The sequence below is a fragment of the Corvus cornix genome, chromosome 15 (assembly GCF_000738735.6).
Source record: "Corvus cornix cornix isolate S_Up_H32 chromosome 15, ASM73873v5, whole genome shotgun sequence".
In the NCBI taxonomy this organism is placed as follows: Eukaryota; Metazoa; Chordata; class Aves; order Passeriformes; family Corvidae; genus Corvus; species Corvus cornix.
Genome location: NC_046345.1, coordinates 2239474 through 2257147, shown reverse-complemented (window position 1 = coordinate 2257147; position 17674 = coordinate 2239474). Strand labels below are relative to the sequence as shown.

The window sequence follows — 17674 nt, the reverse complement described above, 5'->3', positions numbered from 1 at the left end:
GCTCTCAAAAGAGTCTCTTCCCTCACGCTCACAACACTGAGGCTACTTTGGGGGTGTGGGGGTGAAAGAAGGACGAAAATCAGAACTGAGGGGGAAATCAGCTATGAGTGAGGGAAAACTTGGGACAGCAGCGAGGGAATGAGCAGAGGCAAGCTGTGGCCCTGTGACGGCGTGGTGTGTGTGGCAAGGCCCCTTTCCCCGCCTTGGAGTGTGCAGAGATCGAAGAGGGACAAAAATCAGAACGGAGGGGGAAATGGAACGTAACCGAGAGAAAACTCGGACAGCAGTGAGGGAATGAGCAGAGGGCAGCCGCAGCCCATGAGTAGGTGTGTGGCGCGACCCCTCTCCTGCCGGCCGTGCGCGGGGGCTGCCCCGTCCCCTCAGGGGGGAGAGGGCGGGCGGGCGGCGCCGAACGCGCTCCGTGCCTGGGAAGCGCCCGAGAACGTGCGGCCGGACAGAGCTGGGGGGCCGGGGGAAGGGGAGGGCGCTCCCCGACTCCCTCCCACCCTCTCCGGATAAATGCGCCGCCGGGAGGCGGCGGGGCGGCGCAGCCGGTGGACGAGCGCGGCGCGTCCCTGTCCCGTCGCCGTCCCGTCCCCCGCCGCGCCCAGCGCTCCCTGCCGGCGGGGCCGCCCCGGGCGCTGCCGCGCGCACTCGGCTGCGTCCCCGCGGGGCTGGGCGGGGGGATCGGGCTTCGCTTCCCTTCCCCGGGAACGCCTGAGGGCGGGGGCGGCCGGGCGGGCAGGGCCAGGGCCGGTGGAGGGGAGGCGGCCGGGACACCCCGGTCTGGCTGATGCTGGCGCTGCCCCGCGCAGCACCGGGCTCCGGCAGGCTGGTAGCGGCGGTCGGGACTCAGGAGGGGCCCCCCGGGCTCCCTTCCTCTTCCCTCCCTCCGCGGCGGGCGGCGCTGGAGGATTTTCTCCCGCCGCGGCCCCCTCGCTGTCCCCCAGACATGGTAGGTCACCTCCAGCTGCAAGGGATGGACGAGAGCCTGAAGGAGAAGAGCCGGGAAGGCTTGCTGGACAGCCCGGACTCGGGGCTGCCCCCCAGCCCCAGCCCCCCCTTCTACTCCCTGTCGCCCGGTGAGGGCCGAGCAGGGGGCAGCGGCGGTGCGGAGCCCCCGGCCCCGGGCCACCGGCGAGAGGCCAAGGACGGCAAAGTGGTAAGAGCCAAACCCGGGCACCGGGCTCTGTTCCCACCGGGTCCCGCGGGGGAAAGGCTGGCCGAGCCCCGGAGCGGGGGGCAGGCAGGAGGGCGCCTGTGACCGCTGCCTGGGCACCCCTGGGCTGAGTTCCCCCCGCAGTGCCCCTCCGCCGGCCGAGGGCACTCCGGGCTGCCTGTGGCGGCTGCAGTCCGGTGTTGGCAGCTCCGCTGCTGTGCCAGGCAGGGCTTGGTCCAGTGCCGGGCAGGGTTTTTGGATACACGCACAGAGTGTTAGCAGTTTGGCTGGGTGAACCCTAATAACGGTGTGGGAGTGAGACCCAAGTCGAACCAGGCTCCCCTGCCCACCTTCGGAACAGAAAAGTGTAATTGCTTTCTCAGTGACACTTCTCTGCCTGGTAGGTACAGGTTGGAGCTGCATCCATCCGGACCGAGGCAGGGTCTTCTGGCTCCCAGCCATCATTACGCCCTGGCATCCCACATCTGGTTTGTGAGGAGCGTGGAGCGACGTTTGCTGGAGCCCTGGCTGAAAGAAAGCCAGAAGTGCCTGTTAGCTGGGGCAGGGTAGGGATGTGTGTCCGGGGAGCTGGTGCGGGACAGACTCTGGGAAAGGCTGTGTGCCGCTGCCCTTTGCTGGAGCGGGGCTTTGTGGCATGAGCCTTCGTGAAAGATTTGTTCGCTGGCAGCTGAGCGGAGCCAGGGGTAGTGGTTTGTAAGCTCAGACAGCTGGCAGAGCACCGCAGCTTTCGGTCAGCCTGATGCAGTGCCAGTGAAGCGGTTGAATGTGGAGTAGGATTTGGGTAGATTTATTATGACCATTATTCTGCTTTATTTGTTTATTTCTATCCCTGAGATATAAAACCTGTTTTAAAACACAACGTTCAGAGCATAAGCGGTGGTGGTGGAGGTTTTTAAAGGATGATTAAAGTTCTTCCCCAGGGCTCTTGAAAAAAATTTTAAACATGTATAAAAGATGTTTGTAGGTGTATTCAACGTGGTTAATTGGCATTTATATGGAATGAGAACTGCAGCAAAAATTTTTCCATGAGAAAAAATTATCTACCTATGGTTTAGTGACTATTCAAAGACTTCTTTCCCATAGAGACATTTTGCAATGACTCCTCACACCCTCGTGCTCTTTCTCAAGCTCTAAGGCTGTCTGGGCATATTATTGAAAACTACCTTTTACTCCTGAACATGCCAAAACCTTCCCCATGAACAATGACTCCTCACAGTGGAGAGGGTGTGAGGTGTTATTACAAAAGTCAAATCTCAAACCTGCTAACGCCGCAGTTCCTACATATGGAGCCTTACCTGCAGATGCCTGGGCGTGTGTGCCATGTCGATGGGAGTGTTTATGTACAAAGTTACCCACACACCTCTGATTTGGCAGGATCAGGCTGTTGCTGTGTGTCTGTATAATAAAATGGGGAAGGAAGGTGCGTGAAGGCTGCTGGACCAAAAAACAGCAGGGGTGGAGGTGTCTGCAGAACTCTGAAATGGGGATATGACAGTCTCCACTCCAGCAATATGACAGTTGGCCACCACTCCACCCAATAAAGACCTTGGATATTGAAGAAGAAAGGGCATGAGAAAATTTATTTCAGTTCATGGGCTGTTAGGATTGAGAGTTTTAGTGCTTGACTCCTCCAGGAAAAAAAGTTACTCCTGTGATCTGTATAAGGTAATACTCAGTTTTCCAATTATTTTGATCATTAATGAACATTTTAGACACTTCAGAAAAGCTCACACTGTAGATGTTTCTAAATTTTGTATCACATTGCAAGGGCAGCCCTGGGCTCCTGCTTATAGTATGGGTTCCATACACTGGGGGTATTTCCATGCTCTTAGCAGGTACAGAAGGTTGCAAGGGTCCAAATGCTGAAACGAGTTGGACTGTATTATTTGGAGTGGTGCTGGGCTCTGCTCTTTAACTCTGTTTGGTCCACGGCAAAATAATGAAGTAAATAGGAATTTTCACTCTATTTGACTACAGAGAGTTTCACTTCCTCTCATTTCCACTGTGCAAATACTGTACTTGCAGCTGTTATTAAAGCAGGAAAAATATGGAGAGCATTGCTTGCTTCATACTTCTAAATTGCAGTGTCTAATTAGCTTTAATTTTGCCGTTTAACAAGGGCTTGCAGATCTATGAGCAGTTATGCAACCCATGAATGTGCTTCTGTTTAAGTCTACTCCTCTGCTGTTCATCAGAGCATGCAGAATTGGCAAATCAATAATTGCAGCTATTTGCACACCAAGAAATGCTTTTTTTAATCGCCTGTTATATTAGTGTTTGTTTTGCTTATAAACGTGACAGAGCCAGGAACACAGCCTGCACTCTTTGTGTTGGAATACTATAAAACCATATATAAGCTCAGTCACCAACAGCCAAAGTTCCAGTATGTACAGTTACAATAAATTGCTGTCAGGTGAAGGAAACAACATTCCAGATCTGAGTGAAGTATTTCATGCTATTCTTTGCTGCAGAACTATCAAACCACCAGTCTGAACCCAGTTGCGTTCCTCTGCAGCCAGCTATTTTGCTCCAACCTCACAAATATGTTACAGAATTTTTCTGCTTTAGGGCAGCCCTTCTCATGCAGACTAAAAGGGGATTGCATGCCCTTATCGAAGACTTTCTTGTGTGTAAAATCTGTGCTCTCTCTGCTCTGTGTTATTAACTGTGACTCTGAAAAAGTAAACTCTCTGCTCTTTAATAAGCACAACTTTGTTTCAAAGACAATGCACCATTTATTCACATTTAACCAGCCAATTTGGGAACAGCTTTGGGATCCAAGAAAATATGAAAGGCAATTTAGGGCCAGAGTCATAAATACCACAAGTTCAACACCATTTAGGGACTTTTTTTCCCCCCGCGTTTTACTTGTAGTGCAGAATAAATTTGCTTTTATTTCTTCAAATAAAGTCCATGTAGGAAATTTGTCAAGTGTTTTGTGCTTAAGTGCAAATATCCTAAGGAAAATAGAAGGTGACTTTTACCTAGTTCTGCCTTTTAAATCTGAAGCATTATTAAATTGATTCTTATGACTTAGGTTACTGAATTCTCTAGGCTGTGCCTGTAAAGCTGGGCCAAAAGGAACAGAAGTACAACAAAATAAATCCCTAATAATATGCACAAAGAAGCAGTTGCTGCAAGCGTAGGGAATGAAATGACATCAAAGTACCCATATCTGCTTAGAGTTTTCCCTGTTGTTCTTGCCCTGGGATGTAGATTTAGGCTACAAGAACTGCTTTTGGACTGTGCTGAAATACGTGCTTTGCATTCATTGCACAACTCCTAATGGATATCAGGGGACATCAGGATCACATTCATCTGCAGAACTATCAATCCTACCTTCTTGAAGCAGCAGATTTTATGTTCCTTCCCAACAGTGAAAGGAACTTTTGCCACTGCAGTGAGTTCCTTTTTCTTTGTAAGACTTAAGTATTTGTGCACTCAACCTGCCTCAGTGAGTACTGACTTCTGTGGGGCTATATCCCAGTGAATCAGCTGTAGGGATGTAGGGAATTTCTACTTACATTCAGGATGCAAGAATGGTTCAGAATCACTCTTGTGTGGTGGGAGGAGATTCCAGCTTCATCTCAAGTATGGAGAAGGAGACCTCCCCCCTTGGCGCAGCCTTCACAGACAACAAGTGTGTGCCAAGCCTGTTAGATTAGTGGCTCATAATAAAAAAACCCAAAAAACCCAGAACATCTCTTCCTGACATGCAGCATTTTGAAGACCCCTTCTGTCACAGAGCCAGCATCTCATCCTACACTGACAGTGCTCCGGGAATGGGACGATGTCTTGTAGGGACTGGGTGGGGAACGTGGCCATCAAAGGCTTTCCATATGTAACTTCCAGACCTGCCAACACCTACAGTGAAAGCACACGTGAGAGGGAGGCCCAGCAGCCCGGCCTGAGCCAGCCTGCAGCCCGCACACGAGGCAGGGGATGTGACTCTCCAAGGCTGTGTTGGTCCCAGCAGCTCTGGGAAAGCCCCAGGCTGGTGTGGGGAGCGAGCCACCCATCTGGCACCACAGCAGGGTTTGCCTCAGGGCTTGTTGGCAGCCTGGCATCCTGACCCACTTCCAGGCTGCTCCCATGGGGCTGCATCCTGCAGGAATTCCCCCGGCAGGGGCTGGTGGTGACTTCGGTTCCACCCTGTGTCCTCTCCTGGCAAAGGACAAACCCACCTGGCTGTTCCCTGTCCCTCAGCCCCATGCAGTTCTGGATATGCACCCCCTCCTCTTCCTTCTTGGTGAAGAACAGGGAATGGCTGTGGGCCTCACTTGATCCGCCTCACCTGATCTGACAGATGTCCCTTTGGGGCAGATCAGGGAAACGGGCATCAGGATCTCATCATCTGCTCTGAAAAGTGTGGCTCTGATGAAAGACATTGAGGGTGATGTCTTCTAGCTGTTGAATTTCCATTGTGTCCCTGCGTAACCCTGTGGACAATAAGCAATGCAGCACACATTTCCCACTTGAAATAAAAGAGGGAGATAAGCAGGAAGGATGTAATTCTTTGAAATAATAAAGCCCTGCTTTCTACCTGAGGTTTGCATTTACTGTTATCACCTCCCAATATAATCTCATCCGGCTCTAGTATAAATTACTCGTAATGTGCAATACGTGCAGATATTGGGAAAATAAATGGTCTGTTAAACAAATATTGCTTATCTTCTAGAGCGGAGAATGTAGATGTGTGTCAAATAACTCAGCCAGATCTTTCATTATAGCTGTAAATAACAGCTGAGTAAAGTGACATTTTCATGGACCTGACATGTTACCATAGTGGGAAAATGTGGTGAGAGATTTGCTTATGCCCTAGCTAAGTTAGGAGCTGGGAATTTGGGAAGCTATATCCTGTTTGTAGCCCTGACACTTGGAAAGCTGTTTCCCCTTACAGTCCCTAGAGGTCTAATGCCACATCTTAGTGCCTTCCTTATAATGACCATAGCAGAAGGAGTCGGTCAGTTCTGGTTCTTTGTGCTCTCTGGGGAAAGGTTTTGGGGGTTTATTTATTTCAAGTCACGTTAATTTCCTTTCCTTTTTCTTGCTTTGCTGCCCAGAATTTGGCAGCTAAAGAACAGTCAATGCTGTCGTTGAGCTGTAGATTGAATTCCGTTCAGCAACCAGTTTTATCTGTGTTTATCTATCTGCTACTTGCAAAAAGCAGAGTTTAGCTGCCCAGGCCGTTACATGCCTGAAAGGCATCAGAGTTAAGGCAGAGGGAAAAATGCAGCCAAACAAGAAAGCTCTTCAACTTTTTAATAATACTGTAACTCTTTGCTGGTTAAAACAAATTATGTACTGGAAAAGAAATAAAAATAATAGCACAATAACTGCTTAATATTCACCTTGGATCTATTTTGTAAACATGGGAGTCACTTTTTTGATCTCTCCAGTATCTTTCATTTTGTCTTCTCAACCTTCCTTGCCTACCAGACTCTTTCTGTCCTTGCATGAAGATGGCAGGGTTGTGGTGGCTTTTGTGGAGCTGCATCTGGTAAGTACCAGCACAGCTCCAGTTCCTGGGGACAGATGAATCAGGTCCCCACTGCAGCGTTCCAGCACAGCAACCCTTGGATAGACAGACCTCGACTATGGATCACTTGTGGATAGCCTGGTCTGAAGTGATGTGGGCTTCTCCTCCTCACCATCAGTGACCCCCAGGAGTGTGCAGCAACCTCTGCTCCCTGCCAGCCTATCCATAGGGCAGGATAATACAGAAACCTGCCTTATTTGTGGAGTGTCTGGAGATCACCAAGTGATTCCTGGAAACGAGCCAGGGATCATGATTTTCTCAAGGGAGCTCAGCAATCCAGTGCTCCTCTTCTTTCAGCCATTCCTGTGCAGAAGGAAAAATAATTGAGTCAGTATTTTTTTTGACAGAATTTTTTTGTTTTGTTTTCTTCCTTAAAGCAGATTGGAAGGAGTCAGTGTCAAACTCTTGCCAAAAAGCCAGCTTTTGACATGTGCCAAGCATATAACATTTCAGCCCCAAAGACAAATCTTTTGGAAAGCTCATATCCCCTGTTCCTTGCTTCCCAGCTCCAGGTGACTTGCAGGAGCCGACATTTCAGAACAAACATCATTGGAGGGAAAACAAAATGTCACCTGAAGTGCCTTTCAATGGCTACCGTGTGAAACCTGTGGTTGCTGTTTTAGTGACCCCTTCACGCCGTGCAAGCAAATCAGTTGCTGTTTGGTGAGCAGCCTGCAGGGTCTTTCAGATCTCTATTTTTAGGCTGTGCTTTGTAAGTTATTTACATCTTCCATGTGCAGACTTCCAGGTGACTTCAAGGTTTCTGACCTGCAGCAGCTCACGGTACTACTCGAAGAGAGGTCTGAGTCTGTAATGCTCTCGACAGGCAGTAGAAATCCTGGCTTTGGCCTGCCAATGTCTGCAGTTCCAGCTTTCTAAACTAAGCCAAGCCTGCAGGTCTGAAGGTGGTGCTTATCTACAGCGTATGAAATGCCTTTTGCCACCCTTCCCTGCCCAGAGCAAGGTTAACTGTAACCCCAGTGGAAACAGTCTCATCATCGCCCCATCCAGAGCTAACCTGGAGAACACTTAATCCTGCTCTCGCCAAGTTCAGCAGCAACTTTTTGACTCTGATTGATGTCAGTCATGCATGCCAGCGCCTCCGTTTCTCTGTGCAGGCTGGTATTGTTTCTGCAGCGTGTTCTTGTTTCCTGTTCCCTGCAGTGGGACCTGTGCTTTCCACAGACGGGGATTGCCCACGCTCTGACCGAGCAGCACCCCCGGTGCTCAGCGGGCTGGGAAGGCTGTTCCCATACACACGCTGGGGGCCAGATGCCCCAGCAGTGTTCCTGCTAAGCCACAGGAAAGGCTTAGTCTCCCGCATGCTGGGGATGTTCAGAGCACACTTAGTGTCACCATTTGTTAGCAAGGAGTGTGAAGGTTTGTTTCCTGGAAGCCCTTCTTTGAAACTGCTTCTTTAAAGGAGGAGGGACACGTATCCCCAGCCCTATTTCCTTCATCAGTTCAAGCAATCTGCATCCCTCTGCAGGTGAACCCGCAAAGGGCAGCCTGCCTGCTGTTCACAAAGCTCACGAGCATGTGCAAATGGTGTTTGACTCCTGCATCCAACTGAACCTCTTCTTTTGTACAAAATGTCTTTAGAAAGAGCTCCGGCCATGTGCAGACTGTTACAAGCTGGATATTTGCACCCCTGTGAACCAAGGCTTCTCTGATGTAAACAATTCACATTTCAGAAGCAAAGAGCTTTATTTACAACCAGAAAGGCTGCCCTTGCCCTCCCCTGTCAAGAGTGTTGAAAGCAATCCAGGAATGAACTTTGCCTTTTGGCCAGTGTTTGGTAGGGACGGTGAACATGTATATTTTTTTTTCTTTTTCCCCCCCCACCTATGCAAATACTGTTCTGTTTTGACAATGGAACAGAAATATTCAATCAAAAAGGGGGGTTGGCCATTTTACTTTATAGTAGGACTTTACACAGCAGTAAAGTGCAGGGGTATTTCAGTATGAAAAGAAGAAACAGCTTTGTGGCTTTGGGATACAGAATTGAAGGGCTTGGCAAATTCAGATGGGGCAGTGACATCTTTTGCCTTAGCCTGAGGCAGAAAGCCCAAACCAGTAGAAGAAAGCAGACCTCAGCTAGCCATCTACAGACCCTGCACAGAGGCTGCCAGCCATCTCCTTTAAAGAGATCCTGTGTCCCTGTGTGTCATAAATATCTGCTGACAGAAAAGTAGTGGCAGAGACTGAAACCTGCAGTGACATTTTTCCAGGAGGGCAGGATTAGGCTTAATTAGCTGTTGGGTTTGGTCCAGGCACCAGACACAGGATCCCCATATGTGGGAACTGGTGTTTAGGAGCACTCCAGTATAGAGAAGTGGGATTACTCATTTCTGTGGTGGGCAGAGGAGCCTAGGCTGGTCTGTGACAATTTGTCAGAGTAAGTAAGTTCACGGTGCAATTAGTCTTAAAAATCCAGTTTTCAGTGTCATGAATTTGAGCCGCTCCATTCATTATAAAGTCCTGGCTTGCAACTGGCTTCCTACATTGCAGAGGCCACAAGGTGCCCCAGTGTCTCACCCCACCCTCAGTTTTATGGTTAACAGGAATGTCCTTTGGAGCACAAGAGCCATTTTTGGCACAGAGACTTCAGGAACAGCAAGTCTGTCACTTCCTCTGCTGGATTGTTGCAAGGGATACATGATTTTATGTACATATTTGTGCATGTATCTATAAAAATATATATACATGTCTCACTTAAGTAGACCTACATCCTTTAAGTCAGCAGCCTTAGGCCCTATCTGTGTGTTAGGTCAGACATGGAGCACTTCTCCATGCTGACATACTCTGAGTATTTCTAAGACTTGTTAGTTCCTAGCCAGTAAAGGCAATATCAGGGCTAAAGAAAACTCAAAACCAACTGCTATTCCTATGAGAAACAAGAAAGGAAGAAGGAAAGGCAAGGCTAAATTTCAGCAAACAGATAATGAAGCATGGAGTGGCAGAGATGTGGGCACAGTCACGTACCTGGGAGGTGAGCTGGGGCAGAGGGAGGTGTTGGTAGGTGAGGACAGTCCAGGTGTTGTGTTAGGCTGCTCAGCTGCCAGCCACAGCACGTTATGAACTGTGCCAGCCCCATCTGGTGTGTCCCAACGCTTGCTGTGCTCTCCTTCCTGCAGATGCCTTACCTGCTCCTGAACCCGTCCATGCCAGAGATAAGGCCTCGAATGTACCCTGTGTTTTTTGGAGAAAGCATTGAGGTCAACCCTGAGCCCATACAGGAAATCAGGTACAGATGGGATTGGGTGGGTAGATGGGGATTTCTGTCTTTTTTTCTGGTGCTTCTGCCAAGAATTAAAATGTGTTTACAAATGGGAGTCATGGTTATTTTGATGGAAAGGGAAGGACAGGTGGGAGGGTAGTTCCTGAATTAAAGACACTGACAGCAGCAGAGGCAGAGGGGAGGAGGCAAGAACTGGAGGGAGGTTTCAACAGAAGGCAGCTTTCCTTCCAAGGCCAAGTCAAATCCAAGGCTATGAGAGAAAACCATTACCATCTGTGGGCTTGATGGCCTCCACTAAGTAATCTGATGGTCTTCATACCGTTCCCAGATGACTCGTATCTTCAGAAGGAGCAACACCCTTCTAATTGGCACCTGTTTTTGTTCGCTCTTGCCGCAGAGAAACCAACATTAGACAGCCCACAGGGACTGAATGAGCTCCTCCTTGTGAGGAGATGGTCCCTCAAGCCAGTGATGGAGATGTTCTGCCCTCCTGTGGGGCTGGTGCTATGGCCGATGGATAAATGTTGGTCTTTGCTCTTCTTTTACTCTTTTGCTGGTGTGGAATGTACCCTGCAAACAGCACGGAGCAGTTACACACAGCTTGGAGCAGGGACAGTGGGAGGACTGTAAACCCAATTCCTACCCCTGTCAACCTATGCAAACTTCTCTCTCTGGAAATGTACCCCAGTAAATCTCTGCTGGCTGAGGAACTGCCAGCGGGCATGTTTTTATGGTGATTACATCGGAGCCTTGTTTTATGTGTGCTGAATGACTTGCTTACACCCTAGCTGTGCAAAATACATTACAGCAGCTCAGATTACACGCGGTGCACAATCAGTCAGCCCCCTTCTGGGTGGAGGTAATGACAAGCACACACCCAGCTTTTAATCTTTTTTACGTGGAGCTGCACATTCCTTGGCTGCTGATTGCTGGAGGAGCATTTGGGGAGCGGGGAAAACCAGTGGAAATCCTGCTGTTCCCCATGGCTAGGGATTCTAGGAAAAGCCCTTTTTGTGGTCTGGTGCCCACACATCCCTTTTGGATGAGTGCAGAAAAAAGGCAGGGCAGTGACATTCTACCTTTTGTGGTTCTCCATCTGTTGGCAGTTCAGGTGGGCCAATTCCTTTGAGAGCAGTGGCTCGGGTGTTGGGCAGCCATAACCCACAATATCCTTTTGCTTCTCCTGCTCTTTCAGCATTTCTTGGATTTTCTGTAGGCTCCAACAAGCAACCTCACCCCTCATCTCCCAGCACTCAGATTTTAGCTGGTTTGGGCATTTTTGTGCAACGATGGCAAGGTGGTATAAAGAAATAAAGACAAACAGCCTTGACAGCTCAACAAGACCATCACAGGGTGTTTGTCTGCCTCCAGTGTAGCCCTCAGGGCTGAGCTGAGGCCCCAGTGAGACCCACAGAGAAAACCAGAGGAAGAAGAGCGTTGCTTGGAGCCTGTGCAACAAGGTGTTTTCTACCCTGGTACGACCACATTGCAGAAATGCTGAGATGGATTCACAGCAAGGTGGGGTTCCAACAGGATTCCCCAGCAGGACAGAGTCCTCTTGGCTTTGGGTTTTGGTATCTGCCCCAGTGTCTGTGCAGTAAGAGGTGGTAAATGCTGCCAGCTTTGAAGGCTTATAGAAGAGTCCCTGCCTGTCTTACCTCCTTTGCTGCCTGGGCTGTGCTTCTGACTCCTTGCTGTCCTCTGTAGGTGCAATTCCGAGGTGAAGTACGACTCGGAGAAGCACTATCGGGATGACGTCTTCTACGGCCCCATCCCCACCGTCACCACCTACAGCGAGACCATCATCGCTGCTCCCAATTGCACCTGGCGGAACTACAAGTCCCAGCTGACCTTCGAGCCCCGCCAGAAGCCGGTGAGGTTTCAGAGCACGACCATCATTTTTCCTAAGCGTGCCAAGAACATTTACCGGACCACCCTCAACTACAGCTTGGGTTGTGCCAAGCGCTGGTTTGCTTCCAGCGTGCAGCTGGAACTCTGCGAGGAAACCAACCCGTGCGGCTTGATGGCGACTGAATATTCATGGCTGGAGAAAGCAACGCCCTTGTCTCGGGCGAGGCTGAACTGGCTGGGAGGAGGTTTGCAGGGCACAGGATGGTTTTGATCAGTGAGAGGCTGGCTTGTATTTTGCGACGTTCCTGACATTCATGATCTGGATTTTATTTTTGGGGTTTTTTTTCCCCCGAGCATATCTATTTTTGGCTTGTGTTTAGATGAAATCAAGATGACAAAGGACCCTGTTACCCATAGCAGAGTGATGCCTTATGAGCTCTGTAGGTCTCGTCTAGCACATAGGTGAGAGTCACTGTAAGCTTCAGAGCTATTTTGGTCTCTGCAAAGGGAAGACCAACTGCAGAGTCAGCGTCTGGTCGGCCCAGCACACACCAGGCCAGATCTCTTTTAGAGCTGAAATGCAGAGGAGGTGGTTATTTGTATCAGTACATCACAGCTTGCTCCAACAGCTCATCTGAGTGAGAGCTGCCGTATTACAGCACCGCAGCCACCCCACTTGCTGAGAGGAGTGGAGACTGTCACCCCAAGAAAAAGAGGATTTAAACAGGTCCCCCAGCTCTTGCTAGCAGCTGGATGTTTATATACCATAGGAAGACACAGCACAACCAGGAGATGGGAGAAGGGCCTGCCCTCATGCACAGACACATCTTCTGTGAGGCCAGCCAGGAGTAAGTGGGGGAGATTGAGGAAAATGAGCAGCTGAAGGGCCGGTTTCTAAAAGTGACCGAGTGATTTAGGAGCCCAGTGCCCTTTTATCAAAAGTATTGTCAGATCAAGTGTGCCATGCTGTTCATTGCCTCTAGCACCCAATTTAAGGGATCTGTATGCTCTTGCAGACCTTCTGAGTTTCAGGGTGTGGCTGTATTGCAGAGAGGAGTGTAGGGCAGGAAGATGCTCCCTGGCTTCAAAGAAACCAGGGCAGGGTTAACTCACCCTCCCAATAGTTTCCATATTTGTGGAAATATGGGCAGCTTTGCTTCCTGTGGAGGAGCAGCCAAACTTCCTCAGTGTAGAGCTTGAAGGATTGAAGAGCCCAAATCCATCCAGGTTTTCCTTAATCAGCCAGGCTGTAGCACTAAAAACAGGTACTTTGCAAACAGCTGAGCTGTCTCTGCAAAAGGACCAAGAAACAGTGAGCAGGAGTCAGTGCAGGCACCCTAAGGTAAACCATCCCCCCCTCATGAATCCCATCTCCTGGTATATCTTCACTTTGGTATCTTGCTGAAAGTCTGCAAGAGCCTGGATTCCCACAAACATATAACTTTTGAAAATAGCATGGAATTGTCTCCAAAAATCTTACCAAGAATTCTTGCATGCTGCTCAGACTTAGAAATAACCACACAGCTCCGGAAATTAATTTCCAGCTTTCTCTCTTCTAAACTTTCCATTTTGTTCCTGACTTGCTGTGAGTCTGATGGAGTTATTTCAGAACACAGCTGAGCAGCCAAGTCAGAAAGCCTATTAACAGTGTCAACAAGACGTAGCTGATTGCCCAGAACAGTTGACGCACAAACCCACAGAGATTAAAAAAAAAAATTCTGAAAAACTTGAAAAAATAATAAAATTAGTGACATGTAGAGATACTTTTTCCATCAGTTTCGAAAAGCAGTTGGTAAATGTGACCAGAACTGTGACCTTTATGAAACAGAGTTCTCTTGTTTAAAATGTAGCACAGTTTTTCCACCAGAGGTAAATATAAAGTCTTTAAATACAAACTTAAATCCTGACAGCTGAAGCATCATTAGTGTTGAAAGATGTGTGTTATGGCAGTGCTGAACTCTGCCTCTCTACTGGGAGTTAGGACTCGGTAGGGAGAAACCTCTCAAAGGATTTCCAAGGCTTCCACCTACTGTTGAATTCTTTACAGCAACACAAACAAAGATTATATTTGTTATTGGTCAGATTCTGCTGTCACTGTCTGTCAGCATCAAAGCCTGGAAAAGCAGCATCTGCCTCCAAAGGGATTATTATGCCTGAAGCAACCCTTCTCCCCAGGGCTCCAGCAAACAGGAGTGCTGTGGAGCTGGCTCAGGCAGCAGGGAGTTGGTGCTTGGATGAACGTGGTCCCCGTGCAGTGAGCTCGTTGATGCGCTTATTGCTAGTTCATCTTGAGGTGTGTCCTGGTGGCCATGTGCTGCTGAGCGAGCCTTGGGAGCAGGGGAAATGCCCTTCTGCCTTCCTGGGGACCCGTGAAGGCTCTGGAGGGCTCATTCCACACATCCCTGAGAGTCTGTGCAAAGGGGCAGGTTTCCAAGCTGACAGCAGTGTAATCCAGGTCCAAAAGCAAGGCCGGTACTCACACCCAGGAGATCCCTGCACGATGACAGATTGGACTGCAGGCACCTCCACTGAGCAAGCACGGAGACAGGCTGACCTCAGAGCCAAGGGGATGCCAGACTCTCCCTGTTGTGACCACACATCAGGCTTTGCTCCTTTTAACAGCTGGATTATTCCCCTGCTTCGAGCACAAAGCTGCAGTTCTTGATCATTCTGGTCTTTGAGTGGGACAGGTTTTCCCCAGAAAAATCCCTTTCATCGTGACTGGCTGCAGGCTTCTGCCCACTCTGTCCACTGTTAGTTCTGTTTCCTAAATATCAGCTGCAACATTAAAAAAGAATTCAAGGCAAGCCAAAAAAACCTAGTGTGCAAATACAAATCCAGCAGAGAGACTGAACCTCAACCTGGACTTTTTCACCACACAGGGACAGGGGCTGCTGAGGCAAAGTCTCACAGGTGGATGTGGCTCCCGGGAGAGTGCAGTGGAGGGCTGCATCCTTGGCACTGGAGGGTCCCACACGCCCAGCCCAGGCCTCTTTGAAGCTTCATGCTTTGTTTTCTCTGCAAATACACTAGAAGTGACCTAACATGCTCCTGCTCCTTTGAGTTTAAGCAGCTTTTCTGGTCTTGCCATGTTAGGGAAAAAATAAGAGAGAAAGCAGCTTGGGTTTCTAGGCCGCTGAACACATTTTGAGCTGTGTAGCCACGGTGGCTATGGTGGGACTATCACCCTGGACCACATCCAGACTGGGACATTGCCAAGTGCCTGAGATCTGGAGAAATTTTTGAAAAATCCCTTCTTACATGGTGTCTCCCATGGGCCCATCACGAGCTGCTTTTCTTCTCAGCAAAAGCTGGTGTTGGAAAGGGACTTTGTTTTTCCTGAGGTCAAGGAAACCACAGAGAGTCCTTGTCTGGGCACAGATCCCAACCTGCCTGCCCACCCTCTGCCCCTGCTGCTCCCATCCCTGTGGGCTGGGTTAGGCAGTGGTAGAAGAGCCAAAGTTCATCTTACTCATGACTGGGAGAAGTGATGACTTTTTTTGCTTTGCTTAAACACCAGAAACTGAATTGTGTTTTTGTGTTGCCAATCACTCTGGGCAGCCAAGAAGTGCCTTTTGCCATACCTGTAGCGTGTTTGTACATCTAAAGGGAACGAATGGTCCCACTAGGGAGCTGCTTTTCTTTTAAATGGAGTGTTATTGATCTCAACCAACAGATCTTTGTTCTGTATATTTTCTCAAAGATACAAACCATAAATTTAGACCATGGAAAGGTGACTTTCCTTGAACAGCTGGGACTGTGGCTACCCTCTTTCTCCCCAGGATCCTGACGTGCATGTTGCACAGCCCTGCAAGCCTGATGGGTAAAGGCAGACACTGCCTTTATCTTTTTTTTGACAGGGGGAAGATTGGTTTTTTTCAATATGGAAAGTCCCTATTCAAAGGTGGGGGGTCTCTCTCCCCTTCATCCCTATGATTCTTTTGCCCCAGAATGCAACAGAGCATGTTTGTGTCTGGTCTGCCTGCATTGCTGTCATTGCATTTGGGTCCAAAAAGATGAAACCCTAACCAAATACTGAACTTTCAGAAGCTGTGGAATATGTTGCACAAACCACAGGGAAACTTTGACCAAAGGTTTACTGCTTGTCTTTATTTTTTTGCCTTTTTCTTTTTTTTTTTCCTTCCTAAGCCAGCTCTACTTTTCTTAATGTGAAATACAGACAGATTTGCACCCTGGGTGCACACCTTCTGGGACTGATGAAATGGTGTTTGGGTGTTGATAGCAGTGTTTGAGTGAGCTGCTGGTCAGAGAAGTGAATGCTATTTACTATTTATGTTGAGTGTGTCTTAAAAAAAATGGGAAAGGTCACCAGAAGGCTAATGAGCAAAAGACTTTGTAGAGCAAACTGAAGACTAAAGACTGCGTGAATCTGAGCTAGAGGTGAATGGTTCTGTGTGTGAACACTGTGAGCTAGGATATTTAGCCATTGTAGTTTTAACCTGCCTCTTTTCCTGTAGGAAGAGGCATCTTTGCCTTTTCTAGAGCTGAAACAAAATCAGATCCATCCTTTGTCACAGTCATTGAGTCCCACTGAAGTCTGTGAGCATCAGCATTCCCCAGGCTCACGAGGCACTTTCTGTGTGTATCAATCAAACCTGCACAGAGCTGTGCCTCTGTGGGGATGGGGGAATGCTTTAGAGGAGATGATGGATCTTCTTGTGGGATATTCAGATTTCTATTGCCAGATAAAGTCTGTTCCCTGAGGATCACCTGATTGCTTGTAAGTTGATCTGTTCTGAACACCTCCCATAAGGCTCCATAACCATTGGATTTTATAAGTCTTGGGAGGCACTAATTCTTTTTCAGATACTGTAATGGCCATCAAAATGAGCAAAGTATCCTACCATGTGAATTGTGACCTGAGGATGGGGTTGAAAGGTGTCTGAAGGTTAGAGAAGGAAGAAGAGAACTTACAAGTGGTGGAAATGCATAAGGATGTGTCATATTTTTATTTTTGTAAAAGTCTGATTCTCTAAGTGCTTGTAAAGCACTTTACTGTTGTATATGTGGTGATGCAGTAGCTCACAATATCCTTTTATTTTTGTATATTCCTTCCTCCACCATAATCCCTTTCTGTTCAACTCATAGAGAGTAATTTAAGAAGACAAAATTTATATATCATAATAAAATGCTCAAACTTTCATGCTGACGTATGCAGAGTTTCCTTCCTCTTCCTTATCCCTTTCCTTGGTGCCTAATGCCCATCCTTGGTTCCCCATCCAGGGGGAACGTTTCTGGTGTGTCCATCCCTTCCTGTGGATTTCAGCCCAGCTCCCTGTGGATGGGTGGCTGTGGCACAGTCAGTCAGTGCTGTGATGTGCAAACCCTGCTCTGCCTCGTGTGCCCAGGGAAAGCTGAAAAGCTGAGGAGGAACTCTCAGAGGCAGCTTTGCCTTTCAGGATTTCCCTGGTTGGCAGTTTGAGCATTTCTTCACTCTCAATTTCCCTCTTCTGCTTCATCTTGTTCTACTCAGCTATGAAGCCTTGGTGTTCGATCTAGACAATCCTCTCCCAGCTTTCCCATGGCCCTCAAAGACGGGAAGAACCAACACAATGCTTATTTTGTATCCAGGTATCCACATCCTAGTGCAGTACTGGAATCCTCCTATGTCCTGGCTTCCTGAATCATGATGGTGGATGAGCTGCACTGGGGCTAAGACCCTGCCTGGCCATGAAGTGCATTCTAAAGCCATTGCTGTAAATGCCTCAGGCTCACCAGCCAGCCATTAGTAGAGCACTCCTTTGTCTTCCAAGACCCAAGATGTCTGCAGGGAGAATCTGACACTAATCCTTATGGAAAAATCATTGAATTTATAGGGATGAAGTCAATAGGCTTGGATGAA

General features: G+C 48.5%; 1 protein-coding gene across 1 annotated transcript; it reads left to right on the top strand.

Annotated features, from left to right (window-relative positions):
- Positions 1-714: 714 nt before the first annotated feature.
- Positions 715-16981, top strand: RFLNA (refilin A). The gene is made up of 3 exons (XM_039561230.1): positions 715-1162; positions 9857-9966; positions 11668-16981. The coding sequence occupies exons 1-3, from the start codon at positions 794-796 to the stop codon at positions 12080-12082; spliced, it is 894 nt and encodes a 297-aa protein (XP_039417164.1). The 5' UTR covers positions 715-793; the 3' UTR covers positions 12083-16981.
- Positions 16982-17674: the final 693 nt, after the last annotated feature.